Source organism: Vanessa atalanta, chromosome 1 (assembly GCF_905147765.1).
Source record: "Vanessa atalanta chromosome 1, ilVanAtal1.2, whole genome shotgun sequence".
Taxonomy (NCBI): domain Eukaryota; kingdom Metazoa; phylum Arthropoda; class Insecta; order Lepidoptera; family Nymphalidae; genus Vanessa; species Vanessa atalanta.
The window spans coordinates 9,907,094-9,926,733 of NC_061871.1; the positions used below are offsets into that span (position 1 = coordinate 9,907,094).

At 32.4% G+C, this 19,640-nt stretch overlaps 3 protein-coding genes and 2 long non-coding RNA genes across 6 annotated transcripts; 4 read left to right on the plus strand and 1 right to left on the minus strand.

Moving 5' to 3' along the window:
• Positions 1-546: 546 nt before the first annotated feature.
• LOC125068117 lies at positions 547-6,447 on the plus strand (the record flags this gene model as incomplete). The annotated part of the gene is made up of 6 exons (XM_047677134.1): positions 547-607; positions 799-929; positions 1,291-1,546; positions 2,326-2,561; positions 2,876-3,022; positions 6,442-6,447. Coding segments are annotated over exons 1-6 (792 nt in total), but the record flags the coding sequence as incomplete, so codon positions are not given.
• A 2,498-nt stretch (positions 6,448-8,945) lies between these two features.
• LOC125064167 lies at positions 8,946-11,706 on the minus strand. Its single transcript, XM_047671060.1, has 5 exons — positions 11,475-11,706; positions 11,230-11,378; positions 10,810-11,062; positions 9,907-10,148; positions 8,946-9,298 (listed from the first exon to the last, which is right to left on the minus strand). Exons 1-5 carry the CDS (start codon positions 11,488-11,490, stop codon positions 8,990-8,992), a joined length of 969 nt encoding a protein of 322 aa, XP_047527016.1. The 5' UTR covers positions 11,491-11,706; the 3' UTR covers positions 8,946-8,989.
• Positions 11,707-12,852: 1,146 nt separating this feature from the next.
• Positions 12,853-17,149, plus strand: LOC125066232. 2 transcript variants are annotated; one of them, XM_047674241.1, is made up of 11 exons: positions 12,853-12,943; positions 13,054-13,219; positions 13,492-13,666; positions 14,675-14,778; positions 14,858-15,004; positions 15,534-15,651; positions 15,736-15,811; positions 16,072-16,235; positions 16,376-16,443; positions 17,015-17,036; positions 17,122-17,149. In XM_047674241.1, the coding sequence occupies exons 1-8, from the start codon at positions 12,886-12,888 to the stop codon at positions 16,233-16,235; spliced, it is 1,008 nt and encodes a 335-aa protein (XP_047530197.1). In that variant the 5' UTR covers positions 12,853-12,885; the 3' UTR covers positions 16,376-16,443; positions 17,015-17,036; positions 17,122-17,149. The 2 variants fall into 2 exon arrangements, with proteins under 2 accessions (XP_047530197.1, XP_047530190.1); XM_047674234.1 differs by lacking the exons at positions 17,015-17,036; positions 17,122-17,149 and adding an exon at positions 16,526-16,619.
• A 448-nt stretch (positions 17,150-17,597) lies between these two features.
• LOC125067362 lies at positions 17,598-18,165 on the plus strand. The gene is made up of 4 exons (XR_007119723.1): positions 17,598-17,688; positions 17,806-17,856; positions 17,941-18,052; positions 18,119-18,165. It is a non-coding gene; the product is annotated as an uncharacterized LOC125067362 (long non-coding RNA).
• Positions 18,166-19,206: 1,041 nt separating this feature from the next.
• On the plus strand, positions 19,207-19,595 carry LOC125067358. The gene is made up of 3 exons (XR_007119722.1): positions 19,207-19,298; positions 19,395-19,445; positions 19,529-19,595. It is a non-coding gene; the product is annotated as an uncharacterized LOC125067358 (long non-coding RNA).
• Positions 19,596-19,640: the final 45 nt, after the last annotated feature.

A 19,640-nucleotide genomic window follows, 5' to 3' on the forward strand; every position in this document is an offset into this window, starting at 1 on the left:
CTTGGCGTTGATGTTTCGAGCCTCATTCAATTCACATCTGGACGTGAGCTCTCAAATACCAGCTTCTTCCATTTGATCGTATTCAATGCAAAACTGCTCGAATTATCGACAATCAAGACCTTTCCGAGCTCCTTGATACTTTGGCTTTGCGTAGAGATGTTGGATCACTCTGCATCTTCTACCGCATTTTCCACCGGCCCCATTCATATTGGATTCGCCGTCGTTTTTTCGTAACCTATACGACTAGGCAACTTTCAAGAAAAGACTAGGGTCTTTTTACTTACCTTAAAAGTCGGCAACGCACCTGAAAAGTGCAAATGCTTTGGCGATGTAGATATCTATGGGTGGTGTAATCAATTTCCATCAGGTAAGCCTCTTGTCCATTTGCCACCTGTTCCATAAAAAAATATCTTTTGACAAGACGTGCCGGATAAGTGGCAACACTGCGCTTGTAGTTAAATAATAAACAATGTATAAAATAAACGAATGAATCATTTTCAAAATACCTACGTAATTTTATGTAAATATTTAATTAAATTTAACATAACACGGTGATTTATTATTTATATAAAATTATAATAATATATAATAATGGGCGATATATGTGGTAAGTTAAGGATTTTGTTTGTATTTAGAAAACTTCATGAAAGCACTTGCCATAAAAATATGTAGTAGTTGAGCAACAAAACTTTATAACGATGGAATCACTTCCAAATTAAACAATATTGGTGGATGTACGTGGTAAATTCGTATCTTTTTTATATTTGGAAATATTAAAACACTTGTCTTTTATCACAGATTTCATAACATGGCCTAAACATCAAAATATATATTACAAAGTTACTAGCGAATCGTTGCTGTTCAGCATTAAAGGAGAAAGAAATGCCGCTATCGGTCTAGCAAGAGAGCCTGGTAAATGTTCTTACTGGGTATGTATGTTCAATAAATAAATAAAATTAAATATGTTGCAGCATGGATATTCAACCATTTTATAATCACTATTTTTCAAATTGATGTTGATAAAGTTAAAAATTATGCTTGAATGTATAAAAATTCTGTAGTCTTACTTTGGTTTTTGATAATTATAATAATCTATAACATTTATAAACCAAGTTTTATTTGATAATAATCAAAATAAATAGTACCAATTTTATGTACCAGTTGTATGTTAATATGTAAAAATATTTAAAGATTTGATATACCTAGCCATACAAAATATTGTTTACAAACCACAAAAATCTATTTGTACACAAAATTATTTTATATTACAAATTATAGTACAATTTTCAGATCCTGATTGGATATGACCAGCAGTGTTGGATCAAAACATACAACAGAAGAACCTGTTGCAGTGTACATACAAGAAACATATTGTCTGCAGCTAAATACAAAACATTTTGGCTTTCTTGGAGGAATGGGAAAATAGCTTTTGGAAGAGTTAATAGTGTGATACCAATACTTGAAAGAGAAACTGCTGTACCTAATTTACAATATGTCACATTTTCTGTCCTTGATGCAAATAACCCTCTATATTGGAAATGTCAATGTAAGTATAACTATTGATGATAAAAATTGCACCACAAGAGCAATATAATAATGTATCAGTTTGTCACAAGAAATGTAACAAATACAACAATGACAGTTATTTTAGAGCTTTGTTTAATTTAAAAATAATCTAATAGTGAAAGGCTGGCAAATGAGTAGGTCTCAGGTAGTAAGTGGTCACCAACATAGGCATGGCACTATAAGCCACATTAACAGCAAGGAATTAATAGCATTAAATGGCACTAGCTCATTTATTCTTCAAATAGAAATACAACAATACTAAGTACCGGTAGTTTTGCAGTAAAATATGTATGAATAAATTCACTCATTCATCACAATAGCAACAACTAAATAAGGACAATAATATCAGCACTGCTTATACTTTTACAAAGAGTATTTACAATGTATTTTGTCATTGTTTAGCCAGCATTAAATTACTAATGATTTAATACTAATAATTTAAATATTTTCTATTGCTAATGCCCCACCAACCTTGGGAGCTAAGCTGTTATGTTCCTTGTGGCTGTAGTTACATTGGCTCATTCACCATTCATAATTGAACACATTAATTCTAATTATTGTACTATTAATGGTACTCACCCAGACTGGCTTGCACAAAGTCTTACTGTAGATAGTAAGGCTCTGTTGTTTAAAAACTACAAATATATTTTAAAGCAGCAAATTTTATTCTAAATAAAAATACTAATAGTTTTAGTAAAATATTATGTATTAAATAGTTTTGTATGAAACAATCATATAAATTATTTCTTAATGTTGTAGTGGCACCACCAATTGCAAAACCACAGCTACTGAGGTTGACAGGTGGGGAACCACACTGGGTCAAAGCCCACGACCAACTTCCTGATGATGCTATGATAGGTGGATATGAAACAGGAGTTTTATATATCATAAGGGCACATCATATGGGATCATTGACACCTGGAAAATTTGTACTAGAACTCGGATTGGGATTTGTGCCTTGGGGTGGTGGAATGCATGAAAAAAATGAATTTGAGGTAATAATTTCAATTAAGCTAATTTAATTTGTAAGTATATGAAGTGTACATCAATTCAGTGGAATTATATTTGAAACTTCAGAAGAAGGGAATGTTATATAAACATTATAAAGTGTCTCTTTTTCATTAGAGGCACCAAAATTGCATATTAATTAATACAAATGAATAAGTCTTACAGTAGTTGCATAGATTATGTGTTGACATCTGACTAAGCTGTATCATTTGATGTTATTATTTGATATAATTGATGATAAATTAACAGCCAGTGTCGAAAATATTTTAATCCATAATTATTTTTTGCTTTGTTCAAATAGGTGCTTTGTGGATACAATTGTACATGGATAAGAACAATAAGAAACGAAATACCAGTCGGAGCTGTTGAAGGTGGATATTCAGAAGATGGACATGAAATTCTTTATGTTGGTCGAGCTCTATGTGATGGTCACCTTATCCCAGGAAAAGTGCAACCATCACACAATTGCTGTTACATTACCTACAATGAAAAAGAAATTGCTTATCAGGAATATGAAATACTAATTTTGCCGCACATTAACCCACAAAGTGCTCATGATTTCTACTTGTCTGGTCATGGTGATGTTGATAACATAATTATTAATCCATATAGCAGTGATGGTGAAAGTGAGGATGAAGAAATATATTTAAGAGATGATGATGAATCTGATATGTATAATATATTCTAAGAGATTATTCTATAAACATATATGAAATATTTATTAAAAACAAGATATTTGGAATACATATTTACAATTGTTATCAATTAAAGCTTAAGAAACAATGCTGTACAATTCGTTTTATTCTTTAAAATTTTTTTATTTGGTATATTTTCTACAAGCTTTGTGTTGAATTGTTTATTCTAAAACAGGAATATTGGTTCCGGAATTAGGATTAAACATTTCAAGGTTAGGAGTTATCTCAGAATTGGAAATATGAGGAATTTCCTAAGGGTTTATCTGTGCAAATAATTCAGCAGGAGATGGAATTTCTAGAACTCAAATCCAAATTAAAGTCACCACTGTGGGAGATTTAGTCTAAAAGATTAAGGTCTGCTAAAGGATATTCAGAGGTAGGATTCTCATTAGGATTTGGATAGTTGTCGTTTGTATCGCCAGGAGTTTTTTGATGAATCGGATTTACTCGGAATCGAGAAAGAGCGTCAACAGAATTGTATTTTCCTACTAATAGGTAAGAATGAAATGTTTTGCAACCGAATGGCATGACCAATAATTACTTCTCAGTTTCGTTGTTTTTTTTTTTCACTTTCGTTCAAAGTATGTAATGCATACAACTCATATTTGTCAGGTTGGACTTGGAGATTAAAATATCGATATCTTCGTAAAACAGAGGCTAGATTGTCAATATGAGATTTTGGTCATGAGAATAAATTACAATATCGCCGAGATAACCGAAACATAGTATTCCCTGAAGACCTGTTAGGTCAGTATCTATTCATTGAACGTTGAAAGGTGTTAGAGGCGTTGTACACTATTCGGGTAAAACCCGAATAGTGTACAAGTAAATTCAAAATATTCTTGGGGTACATTGAACGCTATTTTAGGTGCATCATCTTTACTCATTGGAATTTGATGGAATCTAGAAGATTAATCCAGGGTTGAGAAATGTTTACCATTTCCGAGTTGGTCTAAGATCTCTCCTATCTGTGGAATAGGATGAACGTCACCTATTGTGATATTATTCAATTTTCTAGTAAATAACGACTCTCAATTTTTGGTGTTGAGATGCATCTAATTTTCTTTTTGATAGACTCATCTAGGTTAGGACCTAAGAGAAACGGTAGATTTGATGATATCGTGATCTAGCATTTTATTATTTGAATGCTTATTTCCTTTTAATGGCACTCGGGGAATCTGAACTGAGTTTCTTCTAGATAGAATCTATTTTAAGAATTAGTGGTATATTTACATTTAATTTAATACTGTAATATGACGATTCAAAAGTGCTTTTATCAGCCTCTTAATCTGTTACAGGTATATATTTTAATAAAATATTAGAATGAAAATACACATAACATCATCAGTCATACACAATCTACTGCTGATATAGAACTCCTCTAAAAAGCGCCAAATATCATGGTTCTCGGCCTTCCGCCTCCAATTGGGCCCGACAACCTTTTTAGGTCGTCTGTCCACCTGGGGGTTTCGGATCCGAGCTCTCCATTCTAAGGCTCATCTACTCCAACGGGGAACGGGCACTGAAACTGACTCTTCAGTCTGTTAATAACGCAAGCTATGACGATAACACCGGTTCTTCTCCGGATAATCAAATGTTAAATTTTATCCTTAAAGATTATCCGAGTATAGATCAAACTCAAACTCAAACTCAAATTCCTTTATTCAATATAGAAGTATTACACTTTCTTATTGATTGTCAAGTTAAACACTACCACCGGTTCGGAAAAGAAAACACCCTGACCTGAGAAGAACCGGCGAAAGAAACTCAGCGGGACTTTTTTTTTTTTTTTTACGTCAAATTAATTATATACATAATTATATATGAGTAGAAACAGCCAGGAGGCGATCGTTTCATTCCCAAGGTGTGCTATCAAACATAAACTCACTAATTGTATAGTAACCTTTCGCACACAAGCGTTCCTTAACAATTTTTTTAAATTTCGCAACAGAAGCATTTTGAACGCTTTCTGGGATCCTGTTGTAGAAGCGTATACATTGCCCCACAAAAGAGTTACTGACTCTATGCAGTCGAGTAACAGGAGTAACAAGATTGTGTTTGTTCCTTGTACCAACGTTATGAGAATCACATTTTCTCATAAAAACATTAATATTTTTCCGTACATACAAAACATTACAGAATATATATTGAGAAGCAACAGTCAATATCTTAATTTCTTTAAATTTATACCTCAAAGATTCCTTGGCTCCCAGGTTATAGATTGCGCGAATAGCCCTCTTCTGCAGCACAAATATAGTATGGATAGCGGTTGCGTTACCCCAAAGCATAATACCGTACGACATTATACTGTGAAAGTAACTGAAATAAACTAGGCGAGCCGTATCAACATCGGTAAATAATCTAATTTTTTTGACCGCAAATGCCGCAGAACTCAGTCTACCCGCCAATCCGTTTATATGGGGGAGCCACTGTAATTTGGCATCAAGAGTAAGGCCAAGAAATTCAGTTGTTTCAACTGGATCCATCGATTCCCCATTGATAAGTACATCGGGTTTTACATTTTGCACGTTTGGTGTGCTAAATTTTACAATTTTAGTTTTTTTATTATTCAGCCTAAGATTATTTACGCTAAACCAGTGTACTATATCAGACATAGCATTGTTTACATCGTCATACTGTACCTGTTTCCTATTAATTTTAAAAACCAAAGAGGTATCATCAGCAAACAATACTATATCATGCTTGTTCCCAACAAGAAAGGGCAAGTCATTAATATATATGAGGAATAGAAAAGGTCCAAGAATTGATCCTTGTGGGACCCCCATACCAACTAAGACCCCAGGAGACCTTGTCCCTTTAACGTCACCCCTCTGAATTCTATTGTTAAGATAAGAAGTCAGAAGGTCGAGTGCACATTCTCTAATTCCATAGTGATATAGTTTCCTGACCAGAGTTTCATGTTGAACACAATCAAAGGCTTTGGATAAGTCGCAGAAAATCCCTAAGGCATCCTGCGACCTCTCCCAGGCTTCATAGATATTTCTTATTAGTTCGATACCTGCGTCGGTAGTCGAGCGACCCCTCGTAAATCCAAATTGTTTTCTATGAAGCAGATTGTATCTATTGAAATATGCTAATAATTGATTTAAAATAATTTTTTCAAATATTTTGCTGAGGGTTGGTAGTATCGAGATTGGCCTATAATTGTTAGGATCTGAAGAGCTACCAGATTTAAATATTGGAATGACTTTACTATGTTTCATCAGGTCAGGAAATACACCACGTTGAACACAATCATTGAATATTATTGCAAGATAAGGTGCAATTAGATCAATAATTGAATTAATCACCTTTACAGAAATACCCCATAGATCAGCAGTTTTCTTAATGTCTAATGACCTAAATGTACAAATTATGTCATTGGTGTTTACAGGGGTAAAATTAAATTTTGATTTGCATTCACGTACATTTTCTTTCATTAATGATTCGGCAACTGCTGGAGAAGAAATAAGTAACTTAGTTGTAGAAACTGGTATGTCAGCAAAAAATTGTTCAAAAACTGAAGCAACTTCCCGTTCACTATTTATGACTTTATTATTATAATTTAAGTTCAATTCGGAGCTGCGACTGCCACCTCTACCAGTTTCACAATTAATAATTTTCCAAGTCATTTTTATTTTGTCATGTGCATTCTTAATTCTATTTTTTATAGTTAAAGACTTTGCCAAAAAGCACACTTTTCTAAATAATTTTGAATAGTTACTTACATAGTTGGCAAAAGTGGCACTGTGATTGTACGTCCTTTCATTGTAAAGCTCGTACATTCGTTGCCTACTTTTATGAATTCCAATAGTAGCCCAATCATTGAATTTTAAAAAGTGTTTTGTATTAACTGTTTTAGAAGTGAATATTGCATCAAACTTGTTTCTAATTAATTTAAATAGATTATTATACAAAGCATTGGGGTTATCACTAAAAGATAAGTGTGGTAGATTAGCCAAAATATTACTTCTAAACTTCTCAATACGACTAGTGGTCAAAGGAACAAACATTATTTTTTCGGAATTGCTTATTTTTTTAACATGGAAGTTAAATAAAGCTTGTTGTCCACAATGATCTGAATTTAGTTTATTAATTATAATTTTATTTTGTGGAATATGGGTTGCAAATATGTTATCTATGCAAGTTGCTGTGGAATCTGTTATTCTAGTTGGTTCTAAGAACAGATTTACCAGATTATATGAACTTAACAAAGATCTGAATCTAATACTTGTGGTTGTATTATGAAGTAAATTTATATTAAAATCTCCACATACAATAATTTCTTTATTAGATTCAGATAATTTTGATAAAACATTTTCCAGTACATTTTCAAACAATTCATATAATCCACTAGGGGGCCTGTATACGCATACAACAATGACACGCTCAAGCTCTGCACAGGCTATTTCTATAGTTTGCTCAATAGAAAGGCTCACAATATCTTTACGTTCCTTAAATTTAAAATTTTTACTCATAAGTATTAAAGAGCCACCGCGTATAGCTTTATTCCTACTGAACAAACTAGCCATCTGGTGCCCACTAAAGTTAAACATGACCTGATAATTCAGAAGCCAATGTTCGGTTAAACACATAATATCAATATCATTACAGGTCAAAAATAATTCAATTTCTAGGTCCTTCCCTAACATTCCTTGAATATTTTGGTGCACCAGGTTTACAATTTTATTATTAGCTATTTTCTTTTTTTTTTTATTGGCTTCTATGGAAACTATACTATTGGTGCCAGAGACTACCTCTATTGTCTTAGAATTTAATTTAAATTATTTGGAACATGTTCCAAAATGTATGGTCTTGTGTTATACTGCTCAATAGAAGCAGTTGTCTGGTCAACCAAACAATTGGTTGATTCGATCGATCCACAACTGCAGCTAGTACACACGTTTCAGCACAGTAAGTTATGGTAGGTGAAACATATTGGGGCGGCCGTTTGGTTTCTGATCCCCAACGTTGGTCGAGACTCTTCGTGTCGTTGTTGTGCCGTCATGGAACAAAAGGAGATGCCTGGGCGGGAACGGGAAGTGGCTGATCCCGCTTGGTGGAGACGACGGAGGAGTCTATTCTCGGCTCTCACACAGGCCCGATGCCAAGGGCATAAAAGATAGGACGTAACCCTTTGCCGTGGCCGCACGCGGGAGCCTCACCTATAATATTTCAGACCTTAGGAAGGCAGCAGCTGGGATAGCCTTTTGCTGCAATACATACTAGCGCGGATTGCAGAGTGTGGGAATTCAACCCCAGAGGAGAGTTCCGCCGAGTCACGAGTGAAGTATGGAAGGGCCGTAGATGTTCTATATCTATTCTTTACCGTAAATCTTCTCTTAGAAAACCAATTGTGGAGTTTATATTATGATTTAGTACTTTTGAAATACATTCTTAGATATTTTTCGAACACATTAGTTGTTTTGTTCTATTGAATTTGTATTCGTTTTGGTGGCCATAGTATTCCGCGCGCTCTATATAACATTTGTTTTAAAATAAGGAAAATGTACGTTTTATTAACATACGTTTTCCAATGATAATGTATGTTTACAAATGTACCGAATTTAGATTAGCATTGAACTCGACGGAACTAGTTTTTTTTATATGTTGATCAAACGTTGTACTACAAAAGATTACCAGTAAGTGAATATAATAGGTTAATAAAAGGATAACTATAGAGTAATTCTTTACTTATAAGATAGTATCACAATTTTTACTTAAATACATGGTTGTATGGCTTTCAAAGGATTCATTTGACATTTAATAATGTCTGTAATTCCACGTTCATTTTTGTCACCTTTTACTAGTATTTCGTATGTCTGTCTTTCAACTTCAGAACCTTTGTATGGAAGATAGCAAGTTTTATACAGCATGTGCACCTTGCCCACAACAAGATCTGTATCGATCATAGCTCTACCTATATAAAGATGTTCACCGTTAACTTCAGAGTTTCCGGCAATAAAAACGGTTTCCGGTACATAATTTTCTTTACATTTCATCCATATTGCATTATAGCCACAAAGAATCTGTAATATATAAATAAAATTAAATGCATTTATTCATACATTCTTTAACTAATCCATAAATATACTAATAATTACTGTCATTACTACCAATCATGAAAAAAATAATCAAAGAATAAAGCTGTTTTCTTTTACTATGCTCGTTGATACTCCCCAGGCCTTGCTCCAACAGATTATCGTTTTTTCCGGAATTTGGACAACTTCTTACAAGAAAAAAAATTCAACTCTGATGAGGCAATCCAAACCGCCTTCAAAGAGTTTATTGATTGTTGCCCCCATTGTTCTTTTAGTAAAGGGATCAATGAACTATGAGATGAGATGGCAAAAGTACATAGATAACAACGGTGCATACTTTGACTAATTAAATATATTTTACAAAAAAAAAATTACTTTATATTCCTCCCATTCAAAACACCAATTTCATATGTATTTATAAGGTATTTTTAGTAGGACTTGTACGGTACCAATTTAATTAAAAGTGAAAGTAAATAGTTTGAGTTTTAGAAAGATAGTAAAAGACATAAAAGTACAATTGCATATCTTTTGAAATGTTCTTCCAGTTTCTAAAATAACACTGAAACTCTAAAACAATGACTCAAATACCAACATACCTCAAAGTCAAGTTTTTTATATTCTTGAAACCCCCAAGGAATATAAGCGCATTGATGTGATGGTATGTACTTGCCAGGACATAATGACCCATTATGTTTTGCCCGAGCTATATATATAGGTTCATTTTCATATCCACCAATCAAAGCATCAGATGGTAGTTTGTTGTTGGAAATTTTTGCCCAATGTAGTTTTCCACCATCAATATGTTTATATCGCAAGGGCTTAATTGCAATCGGAGGAGCTAAAACATAATATACTCTATTAAACATATTGAATTTCAATTTCTAAACAAACAACTAAAACATACATATATATTTTTTTAATCTATGTAAGCTAATTTTGTAGCCTCATCCTAAAAGGGCCCAATAATATTAAGTCCTTTTTTTAGTGTTCAGAAAAGAAACAATTAACAGATCTTTGATTTTTAAGTCTAGATAGACTGTCAAAATTGAGAATGCATCGAAAAAATAGTAGCCCATAGTAGGCCACTAAGTGTATACACACACACTAGTAAAGTAGTATGATGTTTAGCGAGTGTCATGTGTAGCTATCACCAAGATAATAAACATGGCTTGTTTCTTTTATTTCTTTGTAGTGTGACACTCTAGATATATGAATAATTTAAGGAACAAATATTGGATGCTTTATATAAAGTAATTATTCCCATTTGCATAATATTATTGGGCTTAGTTAACCTTACACCATTTTAGCACAAATATGTATTAATTAATTTTTAAATTACATTACATATTTTTCTTTACCTTACTTTACATATTTGACAAAATTTAATTTTGCCCCTTTTAGAACCAGGCCACAGAATGAAATATTTTATTTGTTATTTATATTGAAAAATGCAAATTTTTATTCCTATAGGTTAGTAAAAATTTGAACATAAAATTTACATTTTATAACCCAATCTATGCTCGTTGATACTTCTAGTTTTATAAATCCAATATTCTTTGCTTTTGAATTTCCTGGATGTACTAAAAAAGGTGGTTCACTTTTAAAACCCATACATAGTTCATTATTATACCAGGACAACCAAAATTCTTGACTTTTTAATGGAATGAAAAACTTGGATGTTCGAATATTAATGCCTTTCTCTATTTCTGATATTTTTAAATTTATTGTACCAGATACATAATTTAAATTAATCTGAAATGTAATTAAAAAATACAATATATTCAATTTAACCTATATTTTATTGTTCCGCTAAAATCATCAAAATATTTTTTAATTTTTGTATTGCACAATATTTTATTAACATTGCACATAATCAAGTAATTAAAAGATATAATAAAATAAAGTTTAGATTATCGCACCGAGTATATTTCATTGTGTGGACACTCTTTAGAAATAAGAACTATAAGAGATTCTGCATCTGCATCATTCAATCTCTTAATCATTTGAAATTGAATTGCACCACTGTTAGCTCTGTGTAATTGATAAGGCTTTTGTAATTTCCCTGGCACTGTAATTGTGAAAAATAAATAGATTATTTAATTTCGTATATCCATTTTAAACAACCAAAATGCAATATAAAAGTAGTTATGTTTATACAACTTACAAAGTTGTGTTCCCATTTTATAGGTAGGATAACTTTATGTTTTTTAAACATGGATCTATGGATCTGATATGAAAATAAATTTATAATAAAACTGGTAAGTAGAGAAACTTAATAAAACGTCATTATAAATAATAATTTAACAATATTAAGCTGAAAACCACAACTAAGCACTATCTATATTGCAACATAATAATATCAATGACAATTGACAAATTGACAATTGATATTCGACATTGACAGAGGGACCGGGAGCCTTGTTGTAGGTTAAGGGCTACAAGTTAAAAAAAAAACCTAGTTTTAGGGTAAACAATTATTGTCGGCTAAAATATTTTGCTTGTGCCTATATGATCTGGGCATGGCATGCAATTGCTTTGTGGTTTTGTTCTAGTTCTAGTAGTTTAAGGGCATAGTGTTATACTTCTCAACAGAAAAAAAAATATTTTTACAACAGAGAAAGTAAACTAAACAGATATAACAGGCGGGTGATAATAAATGCAGATGCCGAACAGCGAGCACTGTACGTGTGCTATATGCCGAGGCACATCAACTCGTAGATTTGCCAGCAAATCTACGAGTCAGATTGATCAATCAAATAGGAGAAGAAGAGCAGTAAGTTATTTTATTAAGTATTTTGTTCCTTCTTATTCTAAATTCTGCAATTTAATACTCATTCCGATTTTCACTACTCAATGTAATTTCGTAAAATCTAAGACCACTTTAACTCAATAAAATAAAAATAATTATCAAAGAGCAAAATATAAAACAAATGGACAAGGTCTCGGACCTCCAAGTCTAAGAATATACTGCGAAGCTCTTATAGAAAGCAGATTCGAAAAACGTTATTTAAAAAACGCACGCATTCAAACAAATTCATATACACACCATTTTTGCCGATCTTGTGTCTAAAATCATGTATTTCATCAAATTTTCGGTCAAGCCCAGGGCGAAGAGGGAAGAGCCCTGCTCCGCCAATTTGCTTTGTTTTTAGAACATAACATGTAATTTTAGAGCTAAATCTAAATTAACCCATGGTACAGCATATAATTTAATCAAATCTTTATCAAAAAATCAAAAAGATCCCGACATTATGGATAATTCATTAAACTCGGAATTAGATACTAAATGTAATTTACAAGAAGAAACAAGACTTCTTCTATCAGTTCATTGTGATACCTAAATTTCATTGGAAAATAACTATTAAAACAGTTCATGGTAAAGTCTTTCGGAGAAATATTATTTCCAACAAAAGAATATATAATAATCTGAAATACTGGCCAAATATATTTCTAACACGAAATAGTAATGTAAATAGTAGAACCATTTTTGACGCTTAATGTTCCAGATTAAACTTTGACTTATTATTTGTAACGACTTAGAAGAGACTGTTCCTAAGTGTTAATTTACAATAAATATGGCAGACACTGAAGTCCCAGAAAATGATCCGAACGAGATGGCACAGGAAGAAATAAGTAAATAATTATATATATTACTTATATATAATACTTCAGTAGACAGAATAAATAAAAATTAACTATGTGTAACAATCATGATTATCCTTGTTCACTCTTTGTACCTATAGCAATACCGGCGACGCATACCGGGTTTCCCCCGTATCCGCCATATGCTACGGAACCAGCTCCACCATCCGTCGCAGATACAATAATTGCTGGACGCGATCTTCGAGTTCAGTATAAGTCGACTCCGAAACAGTCCGTTCGACCTCCACCTACACCAGCAAAACCTAAGTCAATTAAATATTTTATAGTATTTTTGCACAAAAGGCTTACCGTCACTCTCATGCTCTGCTAGCCAACCTAAACACCAAAGGTAAAATTAAAGACTGATTAAAGTTTTAAAAACTACTGAACTGAACTACTGAATAGTGGTTGAAATTTTTAATCTATTAGCTGTTGATAACACAATATTGCAAATTAAAATAATAATTATATAACTTCTTGAATTAGGACTTTCGCTATATCTGTTGTCAATTTATATTAAATAATAAATAAACATACAGGGGTCCAAAAGCAACGGATGTAAAAATGACGAAGCGAATTGCGCGAGCGCATACCCGTTGCTTACGGCGACATGGAGCTATATTAACGGACCGCTTAGAGCACATGTCGAAACCTCCGCGCCGTAGCATTATTTATCTTTGGCGAGAACGTGCTCATAGTCTTCCAGCCGAAACTGTTAGTTATAGCTCTCATTTAACTTTTATTGGTAGAAATGTTTCATTTATAGTCATTTTGGTTCTGCGTATGCTGGACCGTTCCCGGAGAAGAAGATGATGGGATCTTCATTAGAATCTTTTACCGTGGCCGAAGTACTCTCAAATGTGATGCAAAGTATGCATGGAAACAATATTTTGATTTGCCTAGAGTTGGTGCTATAATATTTAAGAAAGGTTTCCGCGTAGTTTTTTGCGTTTTTTTATAAGCTCTTAAACTTAACCTTGTTAATAATAACAAACTAGAGTTTAGTTGGTTGTTAACTTGCTCTAGCTATTAATAATAATAATGTGCTACTTTGTGCAAGCAGTTTAACAACCATAAATTTTTTTTCGAACTAATAGATTATTTAGGAGATGTACAATACCCAATACACAGTTTTTGTATGTATTTGTTAGTTTTTCCAGTGTTCTAAAGCCGTCTGATATCTACTACGATAATTATAATAAAATATACAATTTAGTTATTAATATTCTATATAGCATATGACAGTTATCGTAAAAAAATAAAAGAACCGCTTTATTATTTATGGCAAATTAACAGGGCCGGATCTACCATATGGCTTTCTGGGCTTCAGCCCAGGGCCCCGTGGATTCAAGGGGGCCCTAGCTAAGTCAAGTCAAAGTAAAAAATAGACGATAATGCGAAAACATCCATAATTTTATTAAATCAAACAGATCGTATGGTTTGCAGCCCTGCGAGTCCTGCAATTAATCAAACCCATTCAATTAATGTTATTCAAGTCTACGTTCAGATATGTCTTAGGTGGGCCCCTAAGTAGTGTTAGCCCAGGGCCCCCTAAACTTACGGCCCGGCCCTGCAAATTAATATCTAGCTATTTTAGACGTGGAAACATTATGATACAGGAAGTTCGAACATTTCCGATTACATATTATATTAAACTTGATATATTTTTCATATCTACAATTAATTTATCTATTCATCATTTATATTGATTTCTTTTTCTAGATTGCACGACTCAGAGCAATGCTAGACGCAGACGAGCCGTTTAAGCCCGATCAGGCGTATGAATATTTCGTTAACGTTAAAAAGACGAAGAAAAAAGTAAATCGGTGCGTTAGTTCTTAGCGGTTTGTATTAAATCTAACAGTATTTCATACAATATATAAATAATAAAAAAAACTGTTTTAGGATTAGCGGTGTGAATCTTATAAAGAAGAACGTTTTTACTATGTGCGGCGATAAAAGGTTTGAATGGGCGCGTAACGCTACGGTAGCATTTGCTCGAGGGATCCAACTAAGGCTCTCCAGACCTGGCACTTATGTTCTAGCTGATGGGTAAACTTAATTATATTGCTTACACAATTTCGTTTATTATTATATATTTATCTTAGTACATAAGTTGTTCCTTATAAACGATATGACAACGATTTTGAAATATCAATTAAAAAATATATCTTATGAGACTTTGGAATATATACGTAATGTACGTATATATTCCAATGGAAGTAGGAAAAAAGATAAGCAAACCTTAGATTTACGTATTTCATGCGATTTGCTAATAACTCAACTATGTTGTGCACTATAAAGAGTTAATGATTAATATATCCTTATTTATAATACAACACTTTTTATTGCACTTAAAATCACATATTTCCACTTTAATTTTACTTCCAAAATACCGATAACAGTTTCGTCGACGTTCAAAACGACATATTTTCGCAAATCCATAGTGAATATCATAGACTAACTAACAAGCTCTCGACCAATGATATCGCGTCAATTTGCTGTTAAATGTTATTCATTTGGCTTTTTTCCTGTTGTGGTTGGAATAGAGTATACGTACGATCGCAATATACTTTCGCAGAATGTTGCGGTTATCAAATATTATCTTAGATGACATCTGTGGGTATATGAATATAAAGACTCCATCCAGACGCTGCAGTCATCCTAAAGCAAAATTTATGATGGAAATGGCAGATAAGGTAAAATTTTATCCGAAACCTAGTTAAGTTACTTACAGATTAGCTTAAGCTTAATGCATATTTTGGTTTGGTGTTTCTTTCTAGGTAGCAGTGTGGATAGATGAGATTCTTGCGGAGAGTGAAGATCGCATGCTGATGATGGATGTTGATGAAGATTTCGGTGAGAATTTAAATTTCAAATTATATAATTTAAAAATCTACAAATTTATTATTTGTAAGGCCAAAGCCATGAGTGCTGCCGGTATTTTATGCTCGTTCGAGGTAAGAATTCCTTATGTTGTGTCAATTGTTCATTTGAATGGTCTTTTCTAGTCTGAGTTGTCAAGAAATTCAATGAATTTATTTTCATATAAAATTCTTGTGTATGACGATGTTACAAGATTGAAGGTATGTTTTACTCTTACAATATTTCACGAGAAGAAGTGGCGCAAACCTTTGCTGATGGTGCTATATCCGACATGGACGACGGTACAGGCGTAAAGCGTTCGACATCTAATACACCTGGAGCTACCACTAGCAATACAAGTGGAGCTACGGCTACATCTACACCTAGAACATCAAAAACCAATGTCCCTAAAGAATAAGTAAGTGGATAAAATATTGTCTTAATTCAGACTAATACACATGAATCGTCAGAAGATTTTGTATTATTTACAGTTTTAAATATTTATAGATATATTTGTCTTATAGCTAGCTAGCGAGCGTAATATGTTTTTTGTTCTAGATGTACTGAAAGCCGATGAAACAAAAGTTACAGGTTTCACAGACGACTTTCTAAACATGATGGGCGATGTTAGTATAGTGTTGTTTAACTTTAACATTTATGTATAACATTCAAAATTTTAATACTAATAATAACGTTGCATTAATATAGGATGCAAACGAAATAAAAGAAGAAAAAAATATTAACACTTTAGAAACAGTCCTTCATGACGATTATGAAACAAGGCCAGAATCTACTGCGCCGACTTGAATTTATTATTTAATTTTGGAAAATTAAGCGAAGTGTAAAAAAATACTTACATTTGAAAGAAAAATACTTGTTACGATGGACATTTAACGTAAAAAATAAAAATATAGCAAAACGTATTTAACGTAGTTGTTTTGATTTCTTAATCTTATAAGACTTATTTCCTTAAATATAAGTGAACACTGATAAGGTAATTGTTTTGTAATTTTTAAATTGTTTTTCGGTAGACACAAATCATTCTTCATTTTCCATTAATAAATATTTATCGTGTTCACTTGTATTGCAATGGAATGAAGGATGGTTTCGTAATTAATTTAGGATTAATGTATTATGTTCTTTTAATGTTGTAGTGTTTTCTATAAAATAATTCAATATGATAATTTTTTATTTCAGACTCAAGGTCCCGTAAAAAGATGTGTGTATCATACATGTTACTATTGTTTTTTAACTTCTGTAAGTAAGCATATTAATTATGTAATTTGTTTTCACGTGTCTTGCAGCTCCGGCTGCAGCCTATTTAAAATTTACTGGTAAGTTATAAATTACAATCGTCTCGTTATTGTTTGTTAAACATATTAAGTAATAAGAGAAAAATAATTTTATAGGTGAAATGCTTGAAGCTTTTACAATCTTAACGAACTCGATGTATACGAAAGGAGATGAACAGTTAATTTCATACGGGAAGTTTCAGCAATCATTTACAGAAGCTGCCGACGAGTCAGTAGAATTAAAAACTGTTGTATTGATTAGTAATTGTTTGAAAATATTTATAAAAATTAAGAACGATGACCAATAATTAGCCGCTCTTTAGAAACATATAAACTATATGGGAGTCCGTGATGTTTTCCTGATCCTCCATATAGTCTTTTAATTGAAACGTAAAAGCATTTATTTATTTATCGTGTAGTTACATGTTTATAGTAAATATCTTCAATTTGATAGGTTAAAAGAAGCGCCCGATTTCGAGGCAACAGAATTTAATACATCATTAGCAAATGAGTTAAAAAATAATCTCGCTGCAGTTGCCAAGCCCAATACACCTCAAAATATAGTTCCTTTCATGAAAGGTAAAATAATATTTTACAGCGCTTTTGTGAATAACCTTTGTCCCGAATGTAGCTATTTGAAAAATTAAACTATATTCTATAGCTTTATGAAAAAATAAAAAAATATATATATTTCAGACATGGTCGATATATGCTCAAGCTATCTCGCTCAATATGCTGAATTTAGCAGTAAGTAACGGACGAATGAGATTATTCAATTAAACAGTTAAAAATTCGTTGCTTTGTAACGAGTATTTAAATTAATTATTGCAGAAGATAAGGGGCCAGCCTTTAGGATTTTATTGAAAGAGATGGGTGTAAAAGACAAGGAAAAATTATACCAAAAAGGAAAAGCCCAACGTACTTATGCAAAAGCTGCAAACGAGTGAGATGACATTAAAATGAGTATATTATCATGCATTGTATAAACTTATTACAAAAAATGTTTTAGATTAAAAAACGCTAAAGGCTTAGAAAGCGATCACGATGACCCTAACTTATCTCAGGAAATTCATTCAAAATTATCACAAACAGTTGAAACTCAGACTCCGAATGAGTTGAAAACGGATATGACAGGTAAGATTTACGGATAAAGTACTTATGATAATAACCTTATAATTTTGCAATAACTTACAAACAATTATTATTTTCAGAGACATTAGACCTCTGCTCCAAGTATTTATCGCAATGTGCAGTTGACGAAAGTAAATAATATAATAATGAGAGATAGCTACTTAAATGGGCGTATTTTTTATTACATTACCTTTTAACAACTCTTTTTCAGTTGAACGCGGCCCAGCTTTTGATTTACTAATAAAGGAATTAGAGAAAAAAGGAGCTGAATCATTTACGGAGCAGTTCATTCCTTTATCTTCAAAATTTGCTGCAGCATATGTGTAGAATATTAAGTTTTTAATTTTGTTCATTATATAAAAGTTTTCCGATAAGTATTTAAAGAAACAAAAGTTTTATTGTAGATTAAAATCAGCTCCTGGGTTAAGTGGAGTAACACCAGATACAACAACAAAACCAATTTTCGCCGATGCTTTACATAAGGCGGTCGACACGGTCACGCCAAAATCGTTAGCAAAGGATATGCACGGTTAGGAAATTAATAAAGACCCAATTTACCAGTATCAAAAAGTCTTTCATATATTTAATTTAATTAATGTTTCCTTTAATTGTAGATGTCATTGAACGGTGTTCCAATTATTTGTCGGCGTTTATAAGAGACAGAGGTAGGCTTCGGGTTAGCATCTTAAAAGAACAAAAAAATTAAAGCTTTGATTATTTATTTTAAAATATTTTGTTTTTAAGACAAGGCGATGGAAGCTCTGATGAAAATGATGAAAAGTCATCCTAAAAAAGTATTGTCGAAAAGAAACGATTACAGTATGACCTATGAAACCGCAGCTGCCGAGTAAGTGTTCTTGTTTGATAGAAGTTCGAACAAAGAAATAGTTTAGATAATTTCTATGTTTCTAATAGCAAATAATTACTTTAAAGGGTAGAGGCTGCTCCAACAATATTGCCTTATGTGCCCATCAAAGATATCACTGAGGAAGCGCAAAGTAACTTAACTAGGGATATGGAAGGCAATGTTCCAACTGCATTGCAGATACCGATGAAAAGTTTGTTATAACATAATATACTTTAAATATATAAATATTTACTTCTACATTCATGATTTGTAATTATACAAATAAATTATTATTGATTTATTGCAGCACTGATTCGAGATGTATCGAAATTTCTATCTCAACCGATTGCTATGAGAAGTAAGATGATATACTTTTTAACTCAAATGAATTAATTTGCTCCGAAGTATGCTATATATTCTATCTGTTTGTATTGTCTTTAGGTGGAATAGGTGGTGAAAGATATCCATTAAATTTTTTAACAGCTGTTAAAAAGTCATTAGGGACGAGATCACTTTTTAAATACAAATGTTTTGGTCAAACTTATGCTGACGC